Genomic DNA, 23,033 nt, shown 5'->3' with positions numbered 1-23,033 from the left:
GCTTTATGGAGGAAGCTGCCACGTGGAGTTGTAAAAAAACAACTCTGTTACCGGTGGTATCACGAAGATGTAGACATTTATGGGCGTTATCACGGACGTTATAGTGCGCTTACTCGGGCACTTACTTGCGAACCAATTTGCGTGCTTGCGAAATCAGTTGAGAACTTGTTTGAATCTATTTGTAGTGAACTTACTTGTGTATTTATTTGTTAATTTATGAACTTCTTTATGAACTTATTCGTGAACTTGTTTACGAACACTTATGCGTACTCCTGTTCATGCTGTCTTCTATGCTATACCAAACTAATATGCACGTTCTCTTTTAGCCTGTCTTTAAGCAATGGGCGCGAGTTCTGAGTACGGAGAAGCATTACTTCCTGCCGCGAAGCGTATATTTTCCGAAGACGTCTCCAGCCACAGCTTATCTACACGCCAGGTAGAATGTGTGCAAGCTAGGATGTATCGCACTAATTAATTTGCTTTGGTTTGCGATAAAGGGACCGAGACGTATTGAAACGTACGTTGCCGTCAGGAACGTAAAGAAAAAAAAAAACGGCAAGAGCGATACGCCGTAATACATCCTTTGGGTCATGGCTGGGTAAAAAAAAAAAAGTAATGTCTGTAGTGAATACTAACGTACTGCCCTCAAGATCGCCGCCCAGCCATATAGGTGAGCGAGGCTATACATTAAAATTTCAAATGAGGTATCTACGTCAGTGCAGATGCTGCCGCGGGTCATTGCGCCATCTATACTGTCTTTGAGGCGCGTTTAGTCCATGACATAGCAAGTGTACTCCCTACCGAGGCGATAAACGAACTCGCGGGGAAAAAATTTTGTTCACGCGGTTTTGTTCACGCCTGTGTTTCTTGTTAGCTATTATGGGGCTTCAGATGTGCCTACCAGCGGCGCGCCCGAGTCCAGCGTCACCGAGTTACAACAAAGTAGCGCCCTGTGTTCAGATTAAAAAAGAAAGAGCTTGCCGAACTAAAATTTATCACCCCTTCATCACTGCGTCCCCATGGATAAAGCTAGTTGCCTGAGCAAATAATTACGAATTGCTGCCCCTACTTCAAGACTTGTTTCACGCCGATTCCCCACTGCTTGCAAACTTTCCTGTTCCTCGCACATACAAGTAGTATTTTGTCTTCCTGCTAGCTATTGGCTTCGGGTCTCAACATATTTTATTTTTCTCTGCACAAAGCAAAGAAATATAAATGAGTGAACGAAATTTACTGCCCCGTATGCAGTCACACTGCTTCACAAGGGTGCTCACTCTCACCCTATAGTACAGTTCGTCAACTCGGTGCCTCCAATGTCAACCTACGTCAAAAACCGAGAGAGAGAGAGAGAAAAAAAAAAGGAACGAGAAAAGAAGGGGTCAAAAAAGAAAGTAAGACATGCCGGCTCCGGGTATCGCGTTTGGGATCGCCGAACACTGTACCTCGAGAAACAATTTAACTGCCATCTCGAAACACTCTAGCGAAAAAGAAAAGAAAAAAAAAGAAAAAGAAGCTTCCTAGAATGGCTCTCTTCACATCTCAAGCCGCTCCCTTCGGTGATGTTAGGACTTCTTTGAAAGTGGTCACGTGCTTTTATTTTTTTTTCTCCACGCGCGCTCCTGGCCGTCACCTAGGCGGGGCCTTTGGCCCTCCCCACCAACTCGCAGGGCATACAATAAAGTTCTTTCCTCCTCCTCCTCCACGCGCGCTGCATCAGCCGAGGAGCCTCTGTCTCCACACTCTCCATCGGCTGCAGAGCCCTTTCTTTGTAAACACCAACCTCTCCGTCGCTGCCTACGCACGGCTTCATTCCAATTGCAGCCTGCGCATTTAAGTGCGACCAGTTCGCTACAGGAGCGTAATAGTATAATAGTAGCCCAGTACTCCGAGATACGAGTGTGTAGACCCACCGCGGTTACTCGGTGACGTTACGCTGCTGAGCGCGAGGTCGAGCGTTCGAGTCCCGCCACGGTGGCCTGCATTTCGATGGGCGCGCAAAGCAAGAACGCTCGAGTACACTTAGATTTAGGAGCACGTCAAAGAACCCCCAAGTGGTTCAGGTTAAACGAGAAAAGCCCGAACACCTCTTTTGACATCGAGGAAAATTATAACAACTTGGCCACCTTTATTTCTGGTACTCAAGGAGTAGTACACTCGTAAAATAAAACAAATAAAAAAAACAGTTCTTTGAGTTATAAGTTGGTTACAGCACTACTAATTATTTATAGTAGTACAGTAAAAGCTCGTTAATTCGAACCGCAAGGGTAAGCCGCTTCAGTTCGAATTAACGAAAGTTCGAACTAACGAAAGTGAAGGAGAGCAACAGTAAACTGCGATTCGGAAGCAGTATGGCATGTCAGAAATTTGGCGGGTCAGAAAGTGATGGCGTGTGCTGCGGGCACACGCCATCTTCAAGTCGAAGCTCTGGGTCCGACTGTGCCACACCACCGATGTCCACCGAAAGGAACGTTAGCCGAGGCTTAACACTATCACAATGAATCGCGACGGCCGATACCTCCTAAGCTGAAAACAGAGGTGCACCACCGATGAAGACTGCCGAAACAAAGACGCTGAACATGTGAAGGTGGCGAAGGCCCTGATTCGTTGGTTTTTGATTGCAAGCGCAGCATCGACGTACTTGATTCGCTGTGTTTTGGCGCTTGCCGTGCCATCTCCGCACAACATTAGCAGCTGTACAAGATTTGCTCTCGGAGGTTACGTAGAACGGAGAGGCGGCAGCCGCCGCTGCCTTCTGGCTGGCCCCGCGCCGGTTAGATTATTTTCCGATTTTGCCTTCTCTCGCCGTTCTCTCCGTTTCGGAGGCAATACAGCCTTGTGTGTAGGCAGTAGGCGCGCTTCACTGTAAAATAATTTACACCCCGAAGGGTTTTTTTGAGTGTCTATAACTAACCCCCTAGCACCCCTTTAAAAGGGTTTTTTAATGAGCTATCACACCCTTATGCTGGGTATTATTGATTGAAGTAACACCCTTAAGTTGGAAGGTGCTTTGAGCAGTATAACACCCTTCGTGTAATGGGTGCAAGGGTGTTTTCAGGAGATTTCTGTGAGGGTGCAAGGGTGTATTGCAGTGTTGAAAGGGTGCAAGGGTGTTTTGAGCAGTTTGTCATAAGGGTGTAAGGGTGCTTTGAAAAGCTTGGTAGAAGCATGCTGCATTGTTTCTAGTGGACGAGCCTGCTTGTGGGGCAAGAAACAAAAGATTTAATACACCAGAGTACGAACAGCTAATTTATTGGTACCTTACTTCTCGTATTCCGCTTTATGAGCGGAAATAAACCTTCTTGCAACACATTTTGGGAGTGATACATTCACATTTAGAAAGAGGTGCTCTAACACACAGGATATATTATATGCTTGCTTGGCGTAACTGAAGTCAAAAGCCCAATAGGCAGCCATCATGGCAGTGGTGCCCTCCTCTGCATCGATGACTCTAGCCAGCTGCCTCTTCTCGGCAAACAAGAAGAGCTCATCAGCAGCTTCAAGGGTATTGCCGCAGTACACAACGCAGGGTGTACATGGCTTGTCTTCATCCTGTAGGAAGACAAAAGTACACTAATCCTTCTGCTCCACTAATACGGGACTACTAAAAGCTTACTCTACTGACAAGACCACAATGCCCTGTTGACTTCCAGAATTGTTATTATTTCAAATGAACAGTGCACATGTGTCGTTTAATAGGCTAACTTCAATCCGTAAATTAAAAGAAAGAAATCTGAAATGTAGTCTTTCCTTTGCCTGCAGACCAACACAGTGGCAACATGACTTAAAGAGATACAAAATCATATCTTGTAGGTTTTCTTCAATCCTTTTTGTCGGCAATTTACCTGTAGCCAATTTTCGATTAAATTTATTTTTAGAAGTTACGTACACAGAGAATCAAAATTCAGTGAATTATGCTAGTTCTATGCAACAGAGAAGCTCTTCCAATGAGCGCATTTGTGTTTACACGAATGTGTCAAATGCCGTAGAACAAATGTGATACGATTGCTATAAATTGGAATTATAGGTCACTAAAATTATGAGAAATTATACCGATAGTATTATAAATTATGTAAATTGCAAGACAAGTCTTACATCGTTATGTGGAACTTTCGCAAACTTACCATATGCACAAACATTGTGTCGACTGCCTTGGGCTCATTCAAAATTTTGGATAGGAGCTGCAGGATTCGCACAGCCTGTATATCTGAAGAAAAAAAAAACATGAAGTCACGACCTTTTCACTTTATGAATTTCGCCTTTCTTTACTGCCTTTGTATCAAGCTGACAGAGGCAGCATGCGTGGTACTTGGATTATGTCACTTTGTAATGGTAAATAAAGCGACTTTACAAGATTACACAAGAATTAATTTTTAATGCTTTAAGTATAGTATGTATCTATGATGTATTTGATGCACCAGTTTAACAACTTCCAGTTGATAGTACTAGTACAATCTCTGAAAAAGAACAGGGAGGCTCTACCAGCTGTGCGATTAAATGGCACAGCTGATTAGTGACAATGATTAGTTTCAATTAGTGACAATGGTCAGATTTTTAGCAACGAGATAGTCTGCGCTTGAACTGTAAGACCTTCTTTTTGTGTTACTGCTTCTGCAATTGTCAAACAATCAACTGGCAGCTCAATTTGTTCTGTTCGTCGAACCATAGTTACTGTTCAGCATATTTTGCAAAAAGATAGCCAAACAGCGCTACTGCTTGTCGGACATCAGTGACCAGTATTGTCTTATCCCCCCCACCCCTTCCTTTAAGTTCACTCATGATTCGAATTGGTCTTAAAATAGAAGAGCAGAATTACAGCTGTGCAAACCTAAATAACCGCACATCGCAGGCAAATAGGTTAGCAAGCAAAGTCCAATGGAAAGCGTATCAAGATTTTGGTGCACACTTGTCACTTACGCTTCCTGCGCCTTGCTGAACCACTTGAAGTGTGGGCCTCAATAACACGCGTTATGTCTTTCTTTTTGGCCCCCAATACTCCTCTCAAAGCGAGGCACTGCGTCTTCTCGAAGCCGCTTTCAACACTTTTTGCGCCATCCTTCTTTATAAGGATGTTGAAGTCTTCAAGGAACTGAAATATAGTTGAAATAAAACATGCACTATACTTTCTAAGCTCACATACAATCAAAAAGTCACAGATCGAAACCACCGCTAAAGTAGGCAAGAGTATAATGGACTTCAACTGCAGGCCGATTGCATCAGTGCATAATACATTGCAACTGTAGAGATGAATTGCAAGAATGGACTGATTGCACTGAAAGATGAAGCAAACAAAAACGAATTAGACAGCACCGTTTATGCATATGAGTACAGAGCAGTCGAAGTGTTTTATTCAAGTAGTCGTCTTCCTGCTAGCAATATATCGAGCCCTTCAGTTCCTCAGATTCTCGCTCACGAGTTTGCATATACAGTGCAATGCCTGCTGTTGACAGTATTTTCCACACCTGTATGTATGACCGTGAGTGACGATTATTGGGTGACACTCTGACAGCTAAGTTTACTACAGATACACAAACGTCCATGAAAGTGAACAAGAGGAGAGCTGCCACCGTAGCTAAACAGGTATCAAGCATCGCAACTTCATTGCTATCATTGTCATGCAAAAGTTTTGGGTTTTATGAGTCTTTTTTCTCATCTTGATTTCACTTGTCATTACTATTACAGTTGGTTATTTCTCCTGTTCTTTCCTTGATTTATTGTTTATTGGCTTTGTTTTCTTGCAGTATTCTTGCAGTGGGCTTCCCAATAGCTTTTTCCGGTTCATTTCTAACCTTTTTTTTTTATCTCAAGGGGTGCATATTCTGCAATTCGGCATTGTAATGTGGAATATTTGAAGAGGTGGTCATCACTTGCACGAGAAATCGCAGTCTAAAGAAATCAATTATTCACTTCAGGGCACATATTCAATTGTAAAATACAAACCGAGCAGTAACACGGTCATGTCTGCTGCGTAGAAACCTAAACACAAACACTACTTTCAAAATGTCAATCCTTAAATAGTGCTACAAATTACATTCGCATTTCAGTTACGCTTCCCAGAAGCCTTCCTCCAGCAGTAGCAGTGGCATCACACAAACCAGTGTGAGATATTTCTCCGACATGCATTTAAAGCACGTAAAATAGGGAGGACTGGACAAACGTGGGGCTCTGTGAAAACTCGAAGCATCCGTGAAGCATCCGTGATTTTTTTAGGCAGGTGATCTAGTTTCGTTAATTTGCATGAATAAAAAAATACGACATTGCACAAGGTTACTGCAATACATTTAACCATAGCACATGCAGTTATGAAACATTGCCTTAGTGGCACAAGTTTTAACGACTTTGCATTGAAGTGGCCCTATTGTGTATACAGAGCCATCAAACCAGTCAGGTACCAACTCGAAATTTACACAGGACACAGCTCCCTATAGATCACAAGGAGGTGTTTAAGTAAAGAAGCATTGACTAATGCAAGACAACTGATGCAAGGTGAGCGAGGAGATTTATAAGGTCAACGAAGAAGAATTGCCAGCATGAAAAAGATTTGCATGGTGCTAGGCTCCCATGCGCAATGTGTTCAGAACCCTTTCATATTGCAAAAGCATTCTGCAACTGTCGGAAACAAGGAAAGCCAGAGCTTAGAGCTAACCACCGTTCCCCCTGTCAGAACCTTGCATGCGAGCTGATAACGCACATACTGTCAAATTTTTGTTGCTCTCACTGCTTAAGAGGAGAATCAGTGGCATAGAAGATGCACAGCTGTAACAAGGGCATACCAAGAGCACTGAGTGCTCTTTGGTGCTCATTAGGTAAAATGATAACATGCCCAAACAGAAAATGATAAAATGTCCTTCAATGACATAGTTTAGATATTTGATGTTTCTTTCACTAGGACCGATATGCTTATGACATCGCCATTAGTGGAAGATTTTGTGCACACTGAATGAAGTCAACAAGAAAAGGACACAAAGACCAGTGCAGACTGACAACTGAAGTTTTATTCATAAAAACAGCCCATATATACCCACGAGACTCGTCACATGATCAGCACGCATGGACAACAGAAAATCCGTTCCACATGATAACACACATAACATCATAGTAGAACATTATCGTCTAATATTGAGAAAGTCGATTTCACTTTCATACAAAGCGACAGACGGCTGGCTAACAGTCTCCCTGTATTCTAGATATGTGCCAAGCTTGTGCAGTTTCTCTTGTCTAATTAGGACTAACATACAAAATAGTGTTTTTTTTTAAACAGTAGTTTACACATGCTCAATGAACGTTGTGCACAGTGCATGGCCAAATGCTTACAGGGCCTTCCCTTCAAGCTGGCCAAGTGTTCTCTTCTCTTAACTTTACATTTATGCATCGGCTAGCCTGACCGACATAGTGATGGCCACACTTGAAAGGAAGTTTATATACCACATTTCTTTTACATTCGAAAAGCTGGTGCACATGATGCACCTGGCACTTAGTAAGACTGCTGAACATGTTATCATACAATCCACTTGTCGCAGGACAAGCACACCCCACTTTGTCTCTTGCCAAAAAAGCTACAATCACGTCATATTTGTCAGCTAGCTTCTTGAGTTTATGCGATAAGCCATGCACACACGGTATTACTGGATTTTTTTTATTATCTCGGCTTCTTTCTAAACCCTTGTCCTCCGATTTTATTTACCTCACTTGCCTTTCGTTTACAGTTAGCAGCATTGAAGTAGGGTACCCTGCATTTTCGAGGCGAAGCACCTGCTCAAGGAACGCTTCTCTCAACTTGTGCTTGAAAGTGTATGTCAAATCCGATTAAAAGTTGCCCATGGCAATTCCGTTTCCTACTATCCTGGAATGGGCTGAATTGTATTGTGGAAGAGGTTTCTCATTCTCTAGGACTACTTTCAGCACAACTGGTCATCTTTGAAACTGAGCATCACACACAGGAACTGTAACAAAGAGCCATCTGTTGGCACTTAATTTGTAAAAACTAGCTCTTTGCCTCTTATCCTGAACGCGTCTAACACTCGTGATGTGAACACGTCTAAAGCTTTGTTCATGTGCGTGAAAAATTCTAAGGAGGTGGTGCATCATATTTAGAGTCTTAAAGGGGGTTACAAAGGCTTTAGCGTTGACATGCAAGACCTGTATTATTCTCTGCCGCAGGTTGTTCTACGAATGTGTGTAAAGGAATGCATTGAACAAGAATATAATGAACTTGCTTTACGTAATAAGATTGGAATGTCCCTAGAAGCTTTTCTAGAAGTACTTGTCACGTACCTGGAAAACACGTATGTCCAGTTTAGTGACAAAGTGCTCCTTCAGAGAAATGGGGTATGTATGGAGTCGAATGTAGCCCCAGTGCTGAGCACCACTTTTTTGAGTGGTGTTGACAGACTTTCGAATTCGAAATTGGATAGCAAAGTGCTAAAAATATTCAGATATGGGAACGATTACCTACTTCAACGCTGCTAACTGTAAGCGAAAGGCTAGTGAGGAAAATAAAATAAGAGGACAAGGGTTTGGAAAGAAGCCGAGATCATAAAAAAATTCTGTTACGCCTATGTGCATGGCTTATCCCATAGACTCAAGAAGGTTGCTGGCAAATGTGACGTGAATAGTTTTTTTGGCAAGAGACAAAGTGGAGAGTGTTTGCCCTGTGACCGATAGTGCGTATGATAACAAGGTTAACAGTCTTACTAATAAGTGCCAGGTGCATCCTGTGCACCAGTTTTGAAAATGTAAACAAAATGTGGTATAGAAAATTTCTTTCACGTGTAGGCAGCACTACCTCGGTCATACTGGCCAAGGCATACACGAAAGGTTAGAGTAGTTGGCCAGCTTGAAGGGAAGGCCCTATATGCATTTGGCAATGCGCTGCGCACAATGTTCATTGAGCAGTGTAAACCACTGCTTGACAAAACTGCTATTTTGTACGTTTGTCCTTACCAGACAAGAGAAATTGTAAAATTTTGGCCCATATCTAGAATACAGGCAGCATGTGTTAGCCAGCCATCTGTCGCTTTGTACGATAGTGAAATCAACGTGCTCAATATTAGGCGATAGTGTTCTATTATGATGTTATGAGTGTTGTTATTATGTGGAACGGATGCTCTGTTACCCATGCGTGCTGAGCATTGTGACTAGTCCCGCGGGTATATACGGGCTGTTTTTAGGAATAAAACTTCAGTTGTCAGTCTGCGCTGGTCTGGGTCCTTTTCTTGTCGACTTCGTTCAGTGTGCACAAAACTTTCCACAATGAAGTCAAACCAACTAGCCCACCTTTCAGTCTTATTGTATCGCTAACAGTATTCTGCATGCATTGTTTTTTCTGCGTCTGCCCATTAAAATTCGCGAGTTTGGTACTCTCTGCTTCATCATCACAATAACGCAACATTTGGCAAGCAGAACAATGTGTGTATGGCAATAGCATGGTCCTCAAGTGTCTCATTTATATGCATTTATTTTTTGCGGTGTAGCGGCTGATGTGCTTGTGCTCTAGGAGAAGCACACATACCCGACTGCACTTTATGCATGCAAATAGCAAGATCAGAGGTACTTTCTTGCGCCTGAGATTAATATTTATTTAGAAGTACAGCTAAGCTGCCACGTTACTTGCCGAAACCTCCAAAAGCTTTTCACTGATAGTTCATGACACATGAGATATGTAATGAAAGCACGCACCCATTCTATGTCCGCCAGGTACGGATACTTCTCCATGGCTACCACAGGTGACATCCGGCACAGTTCCTTTACCCTCGCAGAGTGTGTCAGTTGCAGCCTGGAGAGAATTTGCGGCCTGTCAGGGTTTGCCTTTTTACATTCGGCAACCAGCCAGGCTTCATGGTGTGCAAGACTGCAGCTGTCTTCTCCACTGGGCACCAAACGTTGTGACTGCACATCGAAACATGAAATGCATCTTCTCAAGATGGAATGGAATGATAGATGTAATTAATGGAATAGCAATCCTTTAACGAGTATTTAGGTAGAACGTGCAGTATGATGCCCTTACCAAAACGGGTCCCACTTTTCCACGCTGCAATACTTCGGGAGCAGCACCATTGGATGTTCTTGGCCGCTTTGCTGCAGTGCCATATTTCTGACGGTTAATTACCACTCTATCCGTGGCCAGCTTCCGTCGTTCATTTTTGAACTTTTGCCGCAGCATCACAACCCAAGAAGCCTGCAATTTCAAATAATCTTTAAGAAACCAGCATTCCTTCTTTCCCTTTCATGACTGAAGTGAAGCAAAAAAGCCCCTTTTGGTTCAAAACACCTTAGCACATTACCTAAAAAAGAAATATATATATATATATATATATATATACAGTCACTACACAAAACGTATCCCATCCTAGTCCAATGACTGCCGTATAGCACTCAATGCTCTGCAATAAATGACCAACAGAAGACATCAAATTATTGTGAGGATACAGCGTGCCAGCAGCTCCTATAATGAAGTTTGTTCTTTTTGCATATACAAAATTTTTAACAATTGTGACAGCACATTCGTAATATTTTAACTTGATTGCTCAATGAGGTGGACATAAGCTACACGTTACATCAAAATACATAATTGAATAATTCTAGTTCACTGTTTAAGAAATTACTTTCCAACCAATATTGAACCTTATGGCTTGTAGTCAGTGCAATTGCAAGGCATATCTACTTGCAACAAATTATGAGGCGGGTTTGATGTAAAACATGTAACGTTTCACTTTTTAAAGAAAACACCATTTTATGCACTATATAGAGCACAAAAAATAAACAAAACGCCGATGTACTTCTTTGCCCACTTTTGAAATGAATATCCTGAAACTGGTGTAATCCGAGAAATCACTTCAGGTGAATATGCCTTGTGAACTCATTGGCTACAAATTATAAGTTGCAATGTGCCCCAAAATGAGTGCAAAGCCAATTAGTAAATTTTCTTTCACTGCTGTACATCACAAGAGATATTGGCAAATTCTGTATAGTTTACAGAACACAGCTGGTGTACTTTTTGTAAACTTAATATGATGCATCACGGTTTGTGTTCAATATTTCAGTTATTCTCATATAGCAGCAAAGAAAGATTAAGCTTCTGAGTCACATGTTTGGCCAGCTAACATAAGCTCTATGCTCGCACAGCACATAAATACTAACTTGTGTTTTTTCCTCACACCTATGAAAATGACTTTAACGGATTCAGTCGCAACAGTTCATTGTCTTCACATATATGACCGGCAGAGTTTGTGGTACTGTGCCAAGAGCGCTGTCTGCCGTACGACGCATCCAGTGCCGTATATCGCGAAAGTGAATCTATCTTCAAAAGTGATCACCAAAGAGTAGCGCCTTTGATATGTTGAAAAAGCACTAAAATACAGGATTAACGCAGAACGACCAGGGAAATAACAAAAAAGAGCAAGCACAAATACCATCTAATATAAAATACTAAGCAATTAAGTACCAGGTCTCAAAATAGCTGGCTACTTAATGCTTCTAATGTGCAGCCTTCTTGCTCTGTATGTATTCTAACTTGGCTAAAATAAGCACTCGCTAGTTACTATATCCTCCACCTTACAGGTACTTTTCAGAGCTACCGAAGGTACGAGGCATACACAAGCAATATCCTTGCGCAGTATCTAATAGTTCCACATGCTACTACTCAATTAATGGCAAAATTAGAGAGTTGTCATCGCTTGGTACAAGATACGTTACAAGAATAGATGATGTGTTAGGACCTTTGCGCATGCACATCATGTACAGCAAAATTCAGCAGCCGCTCAGCAGACGATGCGGCGCAGATGAACACATTTCGAGGGGCATTCAGCCTTCTCATTGGCTAAGGAGTCCAGCAGCTTCCAGCAGTGTAAATTACTTGCGATAGTTTGGGTAAGCACTCGCCAGTCTTCCTATGTGACTTCCTTTTAACCTATACTTGCCATTGATTACTAACGGCTATTTCATTACATATATGTATATTTAAAGCTTCATCACAAAGGAGATCACTTACTCTGAGCAGATTAGGAAAACAACATAACTCATGCATTGGTATCCCAGCCCTACAACAAAAGGAAAAAATATACAGGTATTCTGCGATACCACTCACATGTCCACTGCCACACGGGTCAGCAAGCTCTGGGTAGCGGCACACTAACATGGATGCAGCGCCCTGGTAAAACTTGTGAGACGGATACCTGCAAAATATTTAACTTTCTGCAATAGTACATCTTTCTAACAGCAAATAAATATTGCAAGTGATTTTTAAATTTCTGCCTGCAAGTTTACTCACATTGTGTGTGCAATCATTTCTTGAAATAAGGAGTCAACAATCCTTGTTGTGATGTATGATGTTAGTGGTATGTTCTCCTTCACTACACCATTGAGGAAATGAAGGTCTGGGAGAGCAAAAGCCATCCCATCATCGTCCTCTTGGCTAAACAGCAACAAAGGCGCAGAATTAATTACTGCTACCACACAGCAACAAAACTGCTCATAGTGCTCATGTTATCAGGGCGAATAACAATGCTTTCAAAGGTCAAGCTACTAAGCGCACCAGTGGTATTATACAACCGTTATGTAATATATTGGTATCTGCTCAACAATCTGATATTAGGTTTTACTATCACTCCTTAAAGAGACCGACAACCACTTTTTACGGTACTAGTTTTGAAAGATGTTTAGCGCAATATAAACCTTACTGGTCAGAATGTCCAATGCCACAGTGAAAGCACAAGATGTTCCACATTTTCCGCATCTAAACTTATTGATCTGCAGTCGCGAATGTATTATGAATTTGTATGGGGGAAACATGCTGGAAACATTGATAAGCAAGCGCAATAGTTATTCTACGCTGGCGTTGTTGAGAGCCGGCAGGATCTCCAGGTAGTGCTAGTCATGTCGAGCTGGCACCCATTGATGGCATAAACCGATCGCATTTTGCATCTCACAAGGAGACCAGAGAACTTGGGGTACTTATTCGCAAACTTGCACGCGTACAAAAGCCCTCATGTGCGCCGACATACAATGAGGGTTGCCACAGCTCACCATGGTGTTGGGGTTTCACTCATTACTACGATAGTAACGCCATCTATGTGTTACATATTTTAGATCGTAAATTCCACATGAAAAAGCGTAAACACCTAAATAATATGCTGATGTTAAGACATACATCATGAAGGGACAGCGCAAGATGGCAAAAGGCAGGAAAAACACAGAACAGCGCTGAACTTGTAACTATGAAATCACAACTAACTTTATTAGAAGGCATACACAAACTTATGTACTACCACCCACACCCACGTGTTCTCCCATCATGGCATAAATGTCAGGGCACAGGCATAAACACAAAATCCTGTAATCTAATGCTACAATATGAGGCAGTTTAAAATTCCAATTAACTGTCATACAAATTTATTGATCGCATGCTTACACAACGCAATCTTTTTTCCCCAATATAGTAGGCTTCAATAATCTCCCTCGTAGACTGATTGCTATGCGCGGAACGTATTGTGGTGTCTTCATAGATTGGAGTGCACCCATGCTCAGAGCAGTGCCGCGCGACATGCGGGTAGGCATTACCCTTTAGCGAGCGCCTATGCTCTGACAATCTAATGTTTAGGCATCGGCCTGTTCCGCCGATATAGACGGGACTGCAGGAAAAAGGAAGCTCATAAACAACTGCCATTCTACAGTGTACAGGTGGGGAGGTGTGCTTAACAGTGTAGCCTTTCCCAGCATGAATGGCGACAACCTGGTACAACTTCCTATCAATCTTACTGCAAATTTTAATCATCTTGTTAGGGGCAGCAAAAAGAACCTTTACATCAAACCTGCCTGCTACATTCCTGAGGCTGTGCGATAATTTACATATGGACTTATATCTACTTTACTTTTCTTGTCAGCAAGCTCTGGATTATTCATTCTTGTGGGCGCTCCTAATTTTACACGCTTAGCAAGCTTCTGTACAGTCATGCGGATGGCATCCTCCCGAAAACGTGCCGTTCTAAAACACCTCCAGTTTAAAAAAAAACTCTCGGAAGTCTGGTGAAAACAGAATTTCGAAATTGCGGGAAATATAACCGAAAAAGCAATGCCCTTTTTTACCAACTTCCAATGTGCAGAGTTAAAACTTAAAATTGTTTTTTTCTTACTTTGGACAAAACATCCCGCACACTTGCTTATCAGTTCGGTTAAGCCTTGTATCTAAAAATTGTAGCTCGTTCTTATCTGGCATGCACTTAAAATCTAACCCTGGGTCACATTTCATGAATACTTGAAGTACATCATGAACCATTTGTTGGAAATGAGAATTATTCACAAAGGCCAGAAAACCATCAACATATCTTAGCACATTGATTGTTTGGTCATCTAGGGTACTATCTAGCATAGGTGCTCGCTAATGGGCAATGCCTACCCACATGTCGCGTAGCACTGCTCTGAGCATGGGTGCACTGCAATCTATGAAGACACCACAATACATTCCGCGCATAGCAATCGGACTACAAGGGAGATTGTTGAGGCCTAATATATCAGGAGGCCTACTATATCAGGCCTACTATCGCATTGTGTAAGCATGCCGTCATTAAATTTGCGTGACAGTGAACTTGAATTTTTAAACTGCCTCATAGTGCAAGAATAGATTACAGGATATTGCATTTATGCCTGCACGTTGATATTTATACCTTTGATAGGAGAGCATGTGGGTTTGGGTTGTGGTACATAAGTTTATGTATGCCTTCTCATTTCAGCGCTGTCCTGTGCGTTTCCTGCCTTTTGTCTTCATCGTCTTGCGCTGCCCCTTGAAAATGTTCAACCAGTAGCAACTCGCCCAAAAGTCGATTCTCCTACTTAAGCAATACACATGCATGGTGCACCTAATATTTGCCCTATGTACAGAAATCATGTTTACGTAGTCAGCTGTCTACTTTAGTATAAAGGTTCCACTCCAAGGTGGCACTGTATGCCGTTTTTCTAGACATTCTGGGCCCCTTTATATTTCCTACATAAACCATGAACGGCATGCTCAATTCAAGATCTATGAATTATCACCGTTTCAATTCCATCCACATTTCGTGACATGTTATGCGCGGTTGTCGGTCCCTTTAACTTGCTCTTAAAAACGTTTATTGTGTAAACGAAAGTGTGCAGCACACCTTTGTGTGCTGCACAAAGCCTGTTAGCAGAAAAGTGGTTAGGTTGAAATGTTGCAAACAAGCATAATTTCAAGCAACCAGAACTGATATTGACAGCTGCGTTTTACTGCTCTGAATTTAATATACTCGATGTCCTATAGACCAAAGCAAGTTTCCCAGTGTTGTCTGCAATATAACACGCATGTAGCATATTGTCGACAATACCACAAAACTTCCATCACAGCGGAGCACTCTTCATGTTGACTAAATCCTGTCTCGGTTTGCTGCTGCTGCATTATACCAAATACATATTGCAAATTCATCTATATAGCACAGTAGAAATCAGAATCCAATCTTCCAGACCCGCCCATTGTGGAAATTATGTAAGCTAATTGTGATTTCGCAATAGCGCAACAATTATTGCAGATACACAAGCAAAGCAAGGACTGGTTATACTTTAATAAGGTTAGGCATGGGAGCCATGCTCAGCACTCTGTACCTTGAAGCGATGTTGAAACTTCTATCAAGGCTGCTTGCTGAATTCTCTGGACCATATAAACTCGGCTCCTGCAAAGAGCAAATTAGTGTCGTTGGTCTGATACACAATGCTATGACACACAAAATGGAATTCAAACAAACTTTTACTTAAACCTAAACTTGTGCCACCATGACATCTCACCGACTAGACTGTCACTGATGCAGTCCATGATTTGAACGATCATAGTCATCAGCCCATTTTACGTCCCCTGCAGGACGAAAGCCTCTCCCTACGATCTCCAATTACCGCTGTCCTGCGCCAACCGATTCCAACTAGCGCCCGCAGATTACCCAATTTCATCGCCCCACATAGTCTTCTGCCGTCCTCGACTGTGCTTTTCTTCTCTTGGTACCCATTCTGTAAACCTAATAGTCGAACGGTTATCTAGCCTGCGAATTACATGACCTGCCCAGCTCCATTTGTTTCTCTTAATGTCAATTAGAATATCGGCTATACACGTTCACTCGGTGATCCAAACCGCTCTCTTCCTGTCTCATAACATTATGCCTAGCATTCTTCGTTCCATCGCTCTTTGCGCGTTGCTTAACCAGTCCTCAAGCTTATTTGTCAGTCTCCAAGCCTCTGTATCATATGTCCGCACCGGTAAACTGCACTGATTGTAAACCTTCATTTTCAATCATAATGGTAAGCTTCCAGTCAGGAGCTGACAATGTCTGCCATGTGCGATACAACAACACATTTTTATTCTTCTATGAATTTCCTTCTCATGATCAAGGTTCCCTGCGATTAGTTGACCTAGGTAAACGTACTCCTTCATAGACTCTAAAGGCTGACTGGTGATCGTGAACTCTTGTTCCCTTGCCAATCTATTCATCATTATCTATGTCTTCTGCATATTAATCTTCAACCCCACTCTTCCGCTCTCTCTGTTAAGGTCCTGAACCATTTGTTGTAACTCGTCTGCAATATTGCTGAACCAAACAATGTCATCGGAAAACCGAGGGTTGCCAAGATATTCGCCGTTGATCCATACTCCTAAGCCTTCCGAGTTTATTAGCCTGAATACTTCTTCCAAGCACGCAGTGAACAGCCTCGGAGAGATTGTGTCTCCTTGTCCGACCACTTTCTTTAAAGGTATCTTCCTACTTTTCTTGTGCATAATTAAGGTAGCTGTGGAAACTTTGTAGATATTTCCCAACATATTGGCATAAGCGGTCAGTACTCCTTGATTATGTAATGACTGTTGGTATCTCTACTGAATCAAAGGCCTTTTTCGTAATCTATGAAAGCCATAGAGAGAGGCTGATTGTGCTCTGCGGATTTCTAAATAACCTGCTTGATGACATGGATGTGATCCATTGTAGAGTATGCCTTCCTGAAGCCAGTCTGTTCCCTTGGTTGACTAAAGTCCAGTGTTGCCCTTATTCTATTGCAGATTATCTTGGTGAATTTTTTATATAACACTGGGAATGTAGTCAAGAGTTCGACGAAAGTTCGTCTTGTCGTACGGGCCCCGAGACGTTTCTGTGTTATTTTCACCTTGACTTCGTCAGTGACCGCAATTTCTTCATAACACTGGGAGTAAGCTAATGGACCTGTAATTTTTCAATTCTTTAAGTCTCCCTTCTTGTGGATTAGTCTAATGTTTGCATTCTTCCAGTTTTCTGGTACCCTTGCAGTCAATAGACACTTCGTGTAGAGAGACGCCAGTTTTCCATGCATTATTTCTACTCCATTTTTGAAAAAATCGACTGGTATTCCATCTTCTCCTGTCGCTCTACCCCGTTTCATGTCTAGCAAGGCCCTTCTGACCTCATCGCTAGTTATAGGAGTTTCTGTACCCTGCTCATTACTGCCTCAAATGAAGGCGTTCCGACTCCTCTGGGTACTGTACAGGGATGTATAGAATTCTTCCACTGCTGTTACCATACCGTCGAGATTGCTGATAAAACGACCCTGTTTATATTTCTGTGCATACATCTTGGTTTATCCTATGCCAATCCATCAGTGCAAATATTGTCATTCTGTACTAGTGTCCCAAGGATCACTGAAGGATGCTCGAGCAGCTTAACAGCAAGATGCATGCATGACGCACAAGACAAGGCCTTTTCCCAACTTCAGGCATAGGGGGGCACACTCAGTGGTCCACCTGGAGCACTCTGCCTTTTAAAAAGATGAATTTGCACAGCTAGTGCAGATACTAGAACACATTTAAACTGCTGCCTCTGTATTGACAGCATGAACTGATTTGTTTATTTGACAATGACTTCTGAAAAGTAAAACTACCTCTTAGGACTGGGACACCTGAATGTTGATAATTTTAAAGGAAAGTTTTATTTGATTAAAAGCTGTGCCATAAACAAGATGAGCTGGGAAATGGAGCCAAAACGTCGCAAACCTGGCATTCTCACAACTACCAGTAAGCAGAAAGATGCAAATGCGTGAGCTACTCCTCTCAAGTCCTGGATCACTTTCTAAATCGTAGCCCTACCTGTTTTATAGTTCAATGCGTAAATACAGGCGTTAACTTGAATGGAGCACTCCTGACTCCTGTTTGTTTTTACACGCAATTGGAATCGTGTGCACACAAAGTTTGTTACAGGCTACCAGTTGGGTCAATGTATCGCAAGTGTACCAGTTCGCTTGTTTTTAACGAACTTACCTGCGGAACTGATTCTCAAATACGTTGGAGCGGCAGCCCTAAATTAAATGTGAGGATTTGGATTATCAGACATGCGGTAGTGTGGGCCTCTGAAATAATTTTGACCACCTGGGGTTCTTTAAAATGGACCTAAATCTAAGTAAACAGGCATTTTTGCATTTCGACCGTATCGAAATGCAGCCACCATAGCAGGGATTTGGTCGATTGACCTCGTGCTTAGCATCGCAACACCATAGCCATTAAGCGACACGGCGGGTATCGGCAATCTTTCATGACGGTTATAATTGTTTTATAGCTATATACATCGTGTTCAGCCAGGAGAAAGGAACAGAATGCAGGCAATGATAAATTTCACGAAAGAAAAACTAATTGTGCTATAAGAAGTAGTGTAGAATTGTGGGCTTCTTAGGTATGTATAATAGCTGTTCGAAAAAATGCATTTTGACGTATTGCGGCATTGATTAGGCATTGCAGCACCATGGTTTGTTATAAACGAGAAAAATGTTGTTTAACTGAAAAGTTGCACAAATATTCACTTATTTCACCTTTGCTGCACCGCAAATCGGTCAACATGTTAGACGGGCTTGCTTCCCACAAGCCCGAAAGATGAAAAAAAAATGTGAAAGGCAAGCTAGTCTAACATTCTGAGCGATGTGCTTTGCTGCAAAGGTGGCATATTTGTGCGTCACTGCAAAGGTTCAGTTCAACAAACTTTGTCTCATATATATCAAAGCGTGCTATAAATGGTCCATATATCTCTGGATCGAACCCCGACCACGGCGGCTGCATTTGAATGGGGACGAAATGTGAAAAAACCTGTATCCTTAGATTTAGGTGCACGTTAAAGAAACCCGGGTGGTCTAAGTTTCCAGAGTCCCCCACTATACGGCGTACCTCATAATCAGGTTGAGGTTTTCGCACCTAAACCCACATAATTTCATTCTGATCAAAATGCTCTACATACTATATTTTTATTTCGACTGCTGAAATGTGTAGTAATGTATGGTGCAATAAAAATCGCAATGCATCTGTTGGTAATTTTTATCTGTGCCTTGGAATAAGAAAATTGCCAGTAAATTATTTACAATAGTAATGAAAGATTGGTGCCTTTATATTGCAGTATTAGGTATGAACAATAATCTTGTAAAATATTCTGCATAGCATACTTCCACTTGCGTGTGCAAAGTTCTGAGTGCCCTCACGGCATCATTTTTTTTTCAGAAAAGGATCTCTTGGCATGCAGGTGAAATACCGCGATTTTTATAATAATCTAAAGTAGTATTCCTTAATGTGAACTTGGCTATCAGGGTGCCCAGGTGCATAAATCTGCATTGCATTTTTCACAATTAAATTGAACAGATCAAGCAGCCCATCTACACACATAAAACAAAAATTTAACAAAATATGCAGAAACAATAGTTAAAGGGTGCTGCAAGGGAAATCATACTATTCATAGGAATCAGCTGCTGACATTCACCATTAGCTTCACCACAAATGTAAAAGCTATGGGCAGATACTGCAGTGCCTACAGTAACAAATGTGGCCAGTGTCACAAGCAATCAGCACATACTTTTCATTAGGAGATCAACTGTACATTCACTGTGCAATACTACATTGCAAAATACAAGATAATCCAACATAATGTATAAAACAATGCACTAGTATTATTATGGCCAGCATTGTTGAAAATTGCAACCTGCAATATAAAACCCTCTCCAACCACCTTTACACAATTATATACTTTATTTTTCCTTTGAAAACTACCGTATTTACTCGAATTTAATGCACACCTTTTTTTCCGATAAAACGGGCCCAAAAATTGCACGCGCGTTAGAATCGAGTACGACCCTAAATCCACGTTACCATATCGCCATTGGCAATCGAAAAATTGCCTCTTCCTACGCGCTTCTAGCCTAGCTGCCGTAGCTTCCTTCATGTGCAGACTTCCATGTTGTACGTGTAACCAGGCGCTGGTGTAACCTAGTCTGCCACCTGTCTTCCCGTTTTCTGCGTTTATTCAATCAGCATGGAAGCGCCAACTGCGAAGACACGCCGAGTCATCATGACGCCGCATTTAAGGAAAGTTATGTGCGCGGAGACGGACAGAAATCGGGCCACATCACGAGCGTTTGGAGTTCCCGAAACTTGCGTGCGGGACTGGCGCAAACTGAAGAATATTTTCGCCAGCAAAGCAACAAGGAAGGGTATCAGTGGACCGAAGGAGGGCCGCTTCGCCGAAATAGAAGAGCTGCTTGCGGTATATGTGCAAGAGCAGTGACCGGCACAGCGGCTTGTCACGAAAGATCTGTACGGGCGATTCAGTTAGCCCTGCAGGAAGGGGCTAACGCGGAGTGACTCCAATATCATGGGTTCGCGGTACTGAAATATTTCTATCTCTGCTATTAATGAGGCGACTTGAAAAATTTTTGCGGCAGAACGCTCCCTAGAGGACAAGTAACTTCCAGTGCATAACGAAAATTTCCTATAGGGCCTGGTGAGGGACCCTTTATTTTGACATGCCTCAAGCAGTTTGCGTGCTTTTTATCTCTGCTCTTTCCAAGAGCTTTCATAATGCCAAGGTTTGGCTTGCACTTGTCCAGATTGGGTGTCGCATTACATATTATCATTAGATACCTTTCATTAGGCCGCTGCTTCCTGCACATGGCAGCTGTTAGCCCTGGCGTGCCCAGTTTGACACAAATGCCAACAACACAAGAATGAAGGCACCATAATTGTTTCAATGTGCAGCACTCACCTCTTCAACGCATACTTCTGCCTCATGTACTGGCTTGACAACTCGCACAACAGCCATATCAGGGATAGGATCCTCTTCCAACAAATCCACAAAATCATTGAAGTCTTTGTCAAAAATCTGTAGAAAATATAATATTCTGCATCAGAAAAACAATACGACACGAACCACAATATTCAATTTTGACCTGCGTTATGATCCCAGAAGACTCAAGAGCTGCTATCATGTCATACCGGCTCCTTTAGATATTTAGCTAGTTGTACAATATTTACATCCCTTCAACAATGCACAGTGCTATAATTTATAAAATTTGCTCTATCAACTACCTTATCGCACTTGCATCCCTTTAAAACACTCTCAGTGCTCAGCGATTCAAACATAATAATTCGCCCGCAAGGTAGCCGATGCTTTTTGCGCCATAGATGGGATCAGAGTGATCGTTGGGAAGCCAAATGCGTCGCAATGAGTCATGACAAATACCCTTACCTTCATCGAACACTACAACGCACAAGTTCGGTGTCCCCAGCTCCCAGCGCTGGGGCTAAAAGCATCGGCCGCCATGCGGGCTCATTATCATGTTTGAACCCCTGAGCATTGCAAGGTGCTGTAAAGTACCACATTTCTGTCTTTCCACAAACAGTATACTAAAATTGTCACAATGCACCAGAGAATCCAAAACAGTAATTTCTCATTCGCAAGCTTCTCTGTTGACCGGACTGTGAATTGTATTACATGAATATAAAAGAATAATGAAGCCTCATTTTTTTATGAACTGAGAACTACACACATTCCCTTTCAATTTGTTTAGAACTAAAAAAAAAATTAATATACGAAGTTCAATACTGTTTTAAAGTTTCAGTTGTTCAGAACGTTCTAACCATAGGTCGGCCTAGTGACTCAACACTACGCTCATCGCCGACTTCACGGGATTGAGATACAGCGTTAATGAGTGCCGGTGAGTGTGAACTGATCCGTACACGAGACTTAATGGGAATACGAACGAGTGTCGGTGACAGTTACTTCAGTGTGAAATTGAGCGAGTGTTGGCGTGTGCGAGTAGATGCATGTGTGAGCAAGTGCCAGTGAGGGGGGAGTAGACCGAGTATGAGCGTGAACGGGGGCTGCAGGTGTGACGTGACTAAGAACACGAGTGAGTGTTGGTGAGTATGAGTGGCTGGGAGTGGTAACGTAAGTGCACATGGGTGTGAGTATACATGGCCTGCTTAAATATCGGTGAACAAGTAGGAGAAAATCGGCTTATTCAGCCGACCTACGCTTAAAACGGTTAAAATTCGTGAAGCTTACCTGAAATCTGTCGGTATCAAAGTTGATCTCTGCAGCCAGAAGACTGCAAACACTGGCAGATGCCCTGAGAGCACGCAAATTGGGCTCCTCTGTAAGCCGCATCTTCCTCCGAGGCCCATTGGCGCCCACAGTGACTAGGCATGTGACAGCAGTCATGTCACCTCGATGAACGCAATCGAGCTTTGCAAAAGCGGACTGGCGGTACAGACGACGCAGGGGCAGTGAGACGTTGAAGTGATGCAGATCGTCGCGAAACAGCCACTACAACGCTTTGAAATGACGAACCGCACGACTGGGTCTTATAAACCATCCTCACCGCCATGCCGGCCATCTTGAAAAGTGGATGTTGGTGCTGATTGGACTGCCTTCTTTGGACCGAGCATGCGAACGCAGGGAGCGAGGGGAACGAGGCCTGCCCAACACACTCACACTCGCGCGCACACGCACAGATACAAAAAAGGCCGACACACAAAAGAATAAAAAAGGGAAAGCAGGCCGTTCAAGTAGGCGCTACACCGATAGCAACCCCCCCCCCCCCCCCTCCTTGGATGAAGCTGACGTATGCTGCCTGAAACCTACTCTCCCTTTCCCCCTCTATTCCCTCATCTTTCATCCCCCGCCCCCATCCCTAATACGCTGCGCCGTGCTCCCACATGGGCTGCAGAATTAGGCGTACTTTCCCTCTCCCAAATCACGAAGAACTAAACA

The 23,033-nt window shown here is 42.6% G+C and overlaps 2 protein-coding genes across 4 annotated transcripts in view; one reads left to right on the top strand and one right to left on the bottom strand.

Moving 5' to 3' along the window:
• Positions 1-23,033, top strand: part of LOC139060893 (monoglyceride lipase-like) — a 105,828-nt gene that overhangs the window by 18,362 nt on the left and 64,433 nt on the right. The gene's annotated exons all lie outside the window — the stretch shown is intronic.
• Positions 3,247-22,842, bottom strand: LOC135896499 (uncharacterized). The gene is made up of 10 exons (XM_070520720.1): positions 22,326-22,842; positions 21,024-21,140; positions 15,607-15,674; positions 12,266-12,409; positions 12,083-12,170; positions 10,004-10,174; positions 9,676-9,885; positions 4,915-5,086; positions 4,122-4,204; positions 3,247-3,549 (listed from the first exon to the last, which is right to left on the bottom strand). Exons 1-10 carry the CDS (start codon positions 22,479-22,481, stop codon positions 3,259-3,261), a joined length of 1,500 nt encoding a protein of 499 aa, XP_070376821.1. The 5' UTR covers positions 22,482-22,842; the 3' UTR covers positions 3,247-3,258.

The sequence above is a fragment of the Dermacentor albipictus genome, chromosome 6 (genome assembly GCF_038994185.2).
Source record: "Dermacentor albipictus isolate Rhodes 1998 colony chromosome 6, USDA_Dalb.pri_finalv2, whole genome shotgun sequence".
Classification (NCBI taxonomy): domain Eukaryota; kingdom Metazoa; phylum Arthropoda; class Arachnida; order Ixodida; family Ixodidae; genus Dermacentor; species Dermacentor albipictus.
This window is presented reverse-complemented; position numbering and strand designations above follow the sequence as displayed.

Coding starts and splice junctions, on each gene's coding strand:
- LOC135896499 (XM_070520720.1), bottom strand. CDS start 22,481: ATGACTGCTGTCACATGCCTAGTCACTGTGGGCGCCAATGGGCCTCGG. Junction 12,410..15,606: donor AGTTTCAACATCGCTTCAAG/GTACAGAGTGCT, acceptor GTTGCTGTTTAG/CCAAGAGGACGATGATGGGA. Junction 4,205..4,914: donor TTCAGCAAGGCGCAGGAAGC/GTAAGTGACAAG, acceptor TTTTTTCTTCAG/ATATACAGGCTGTGCGAATC.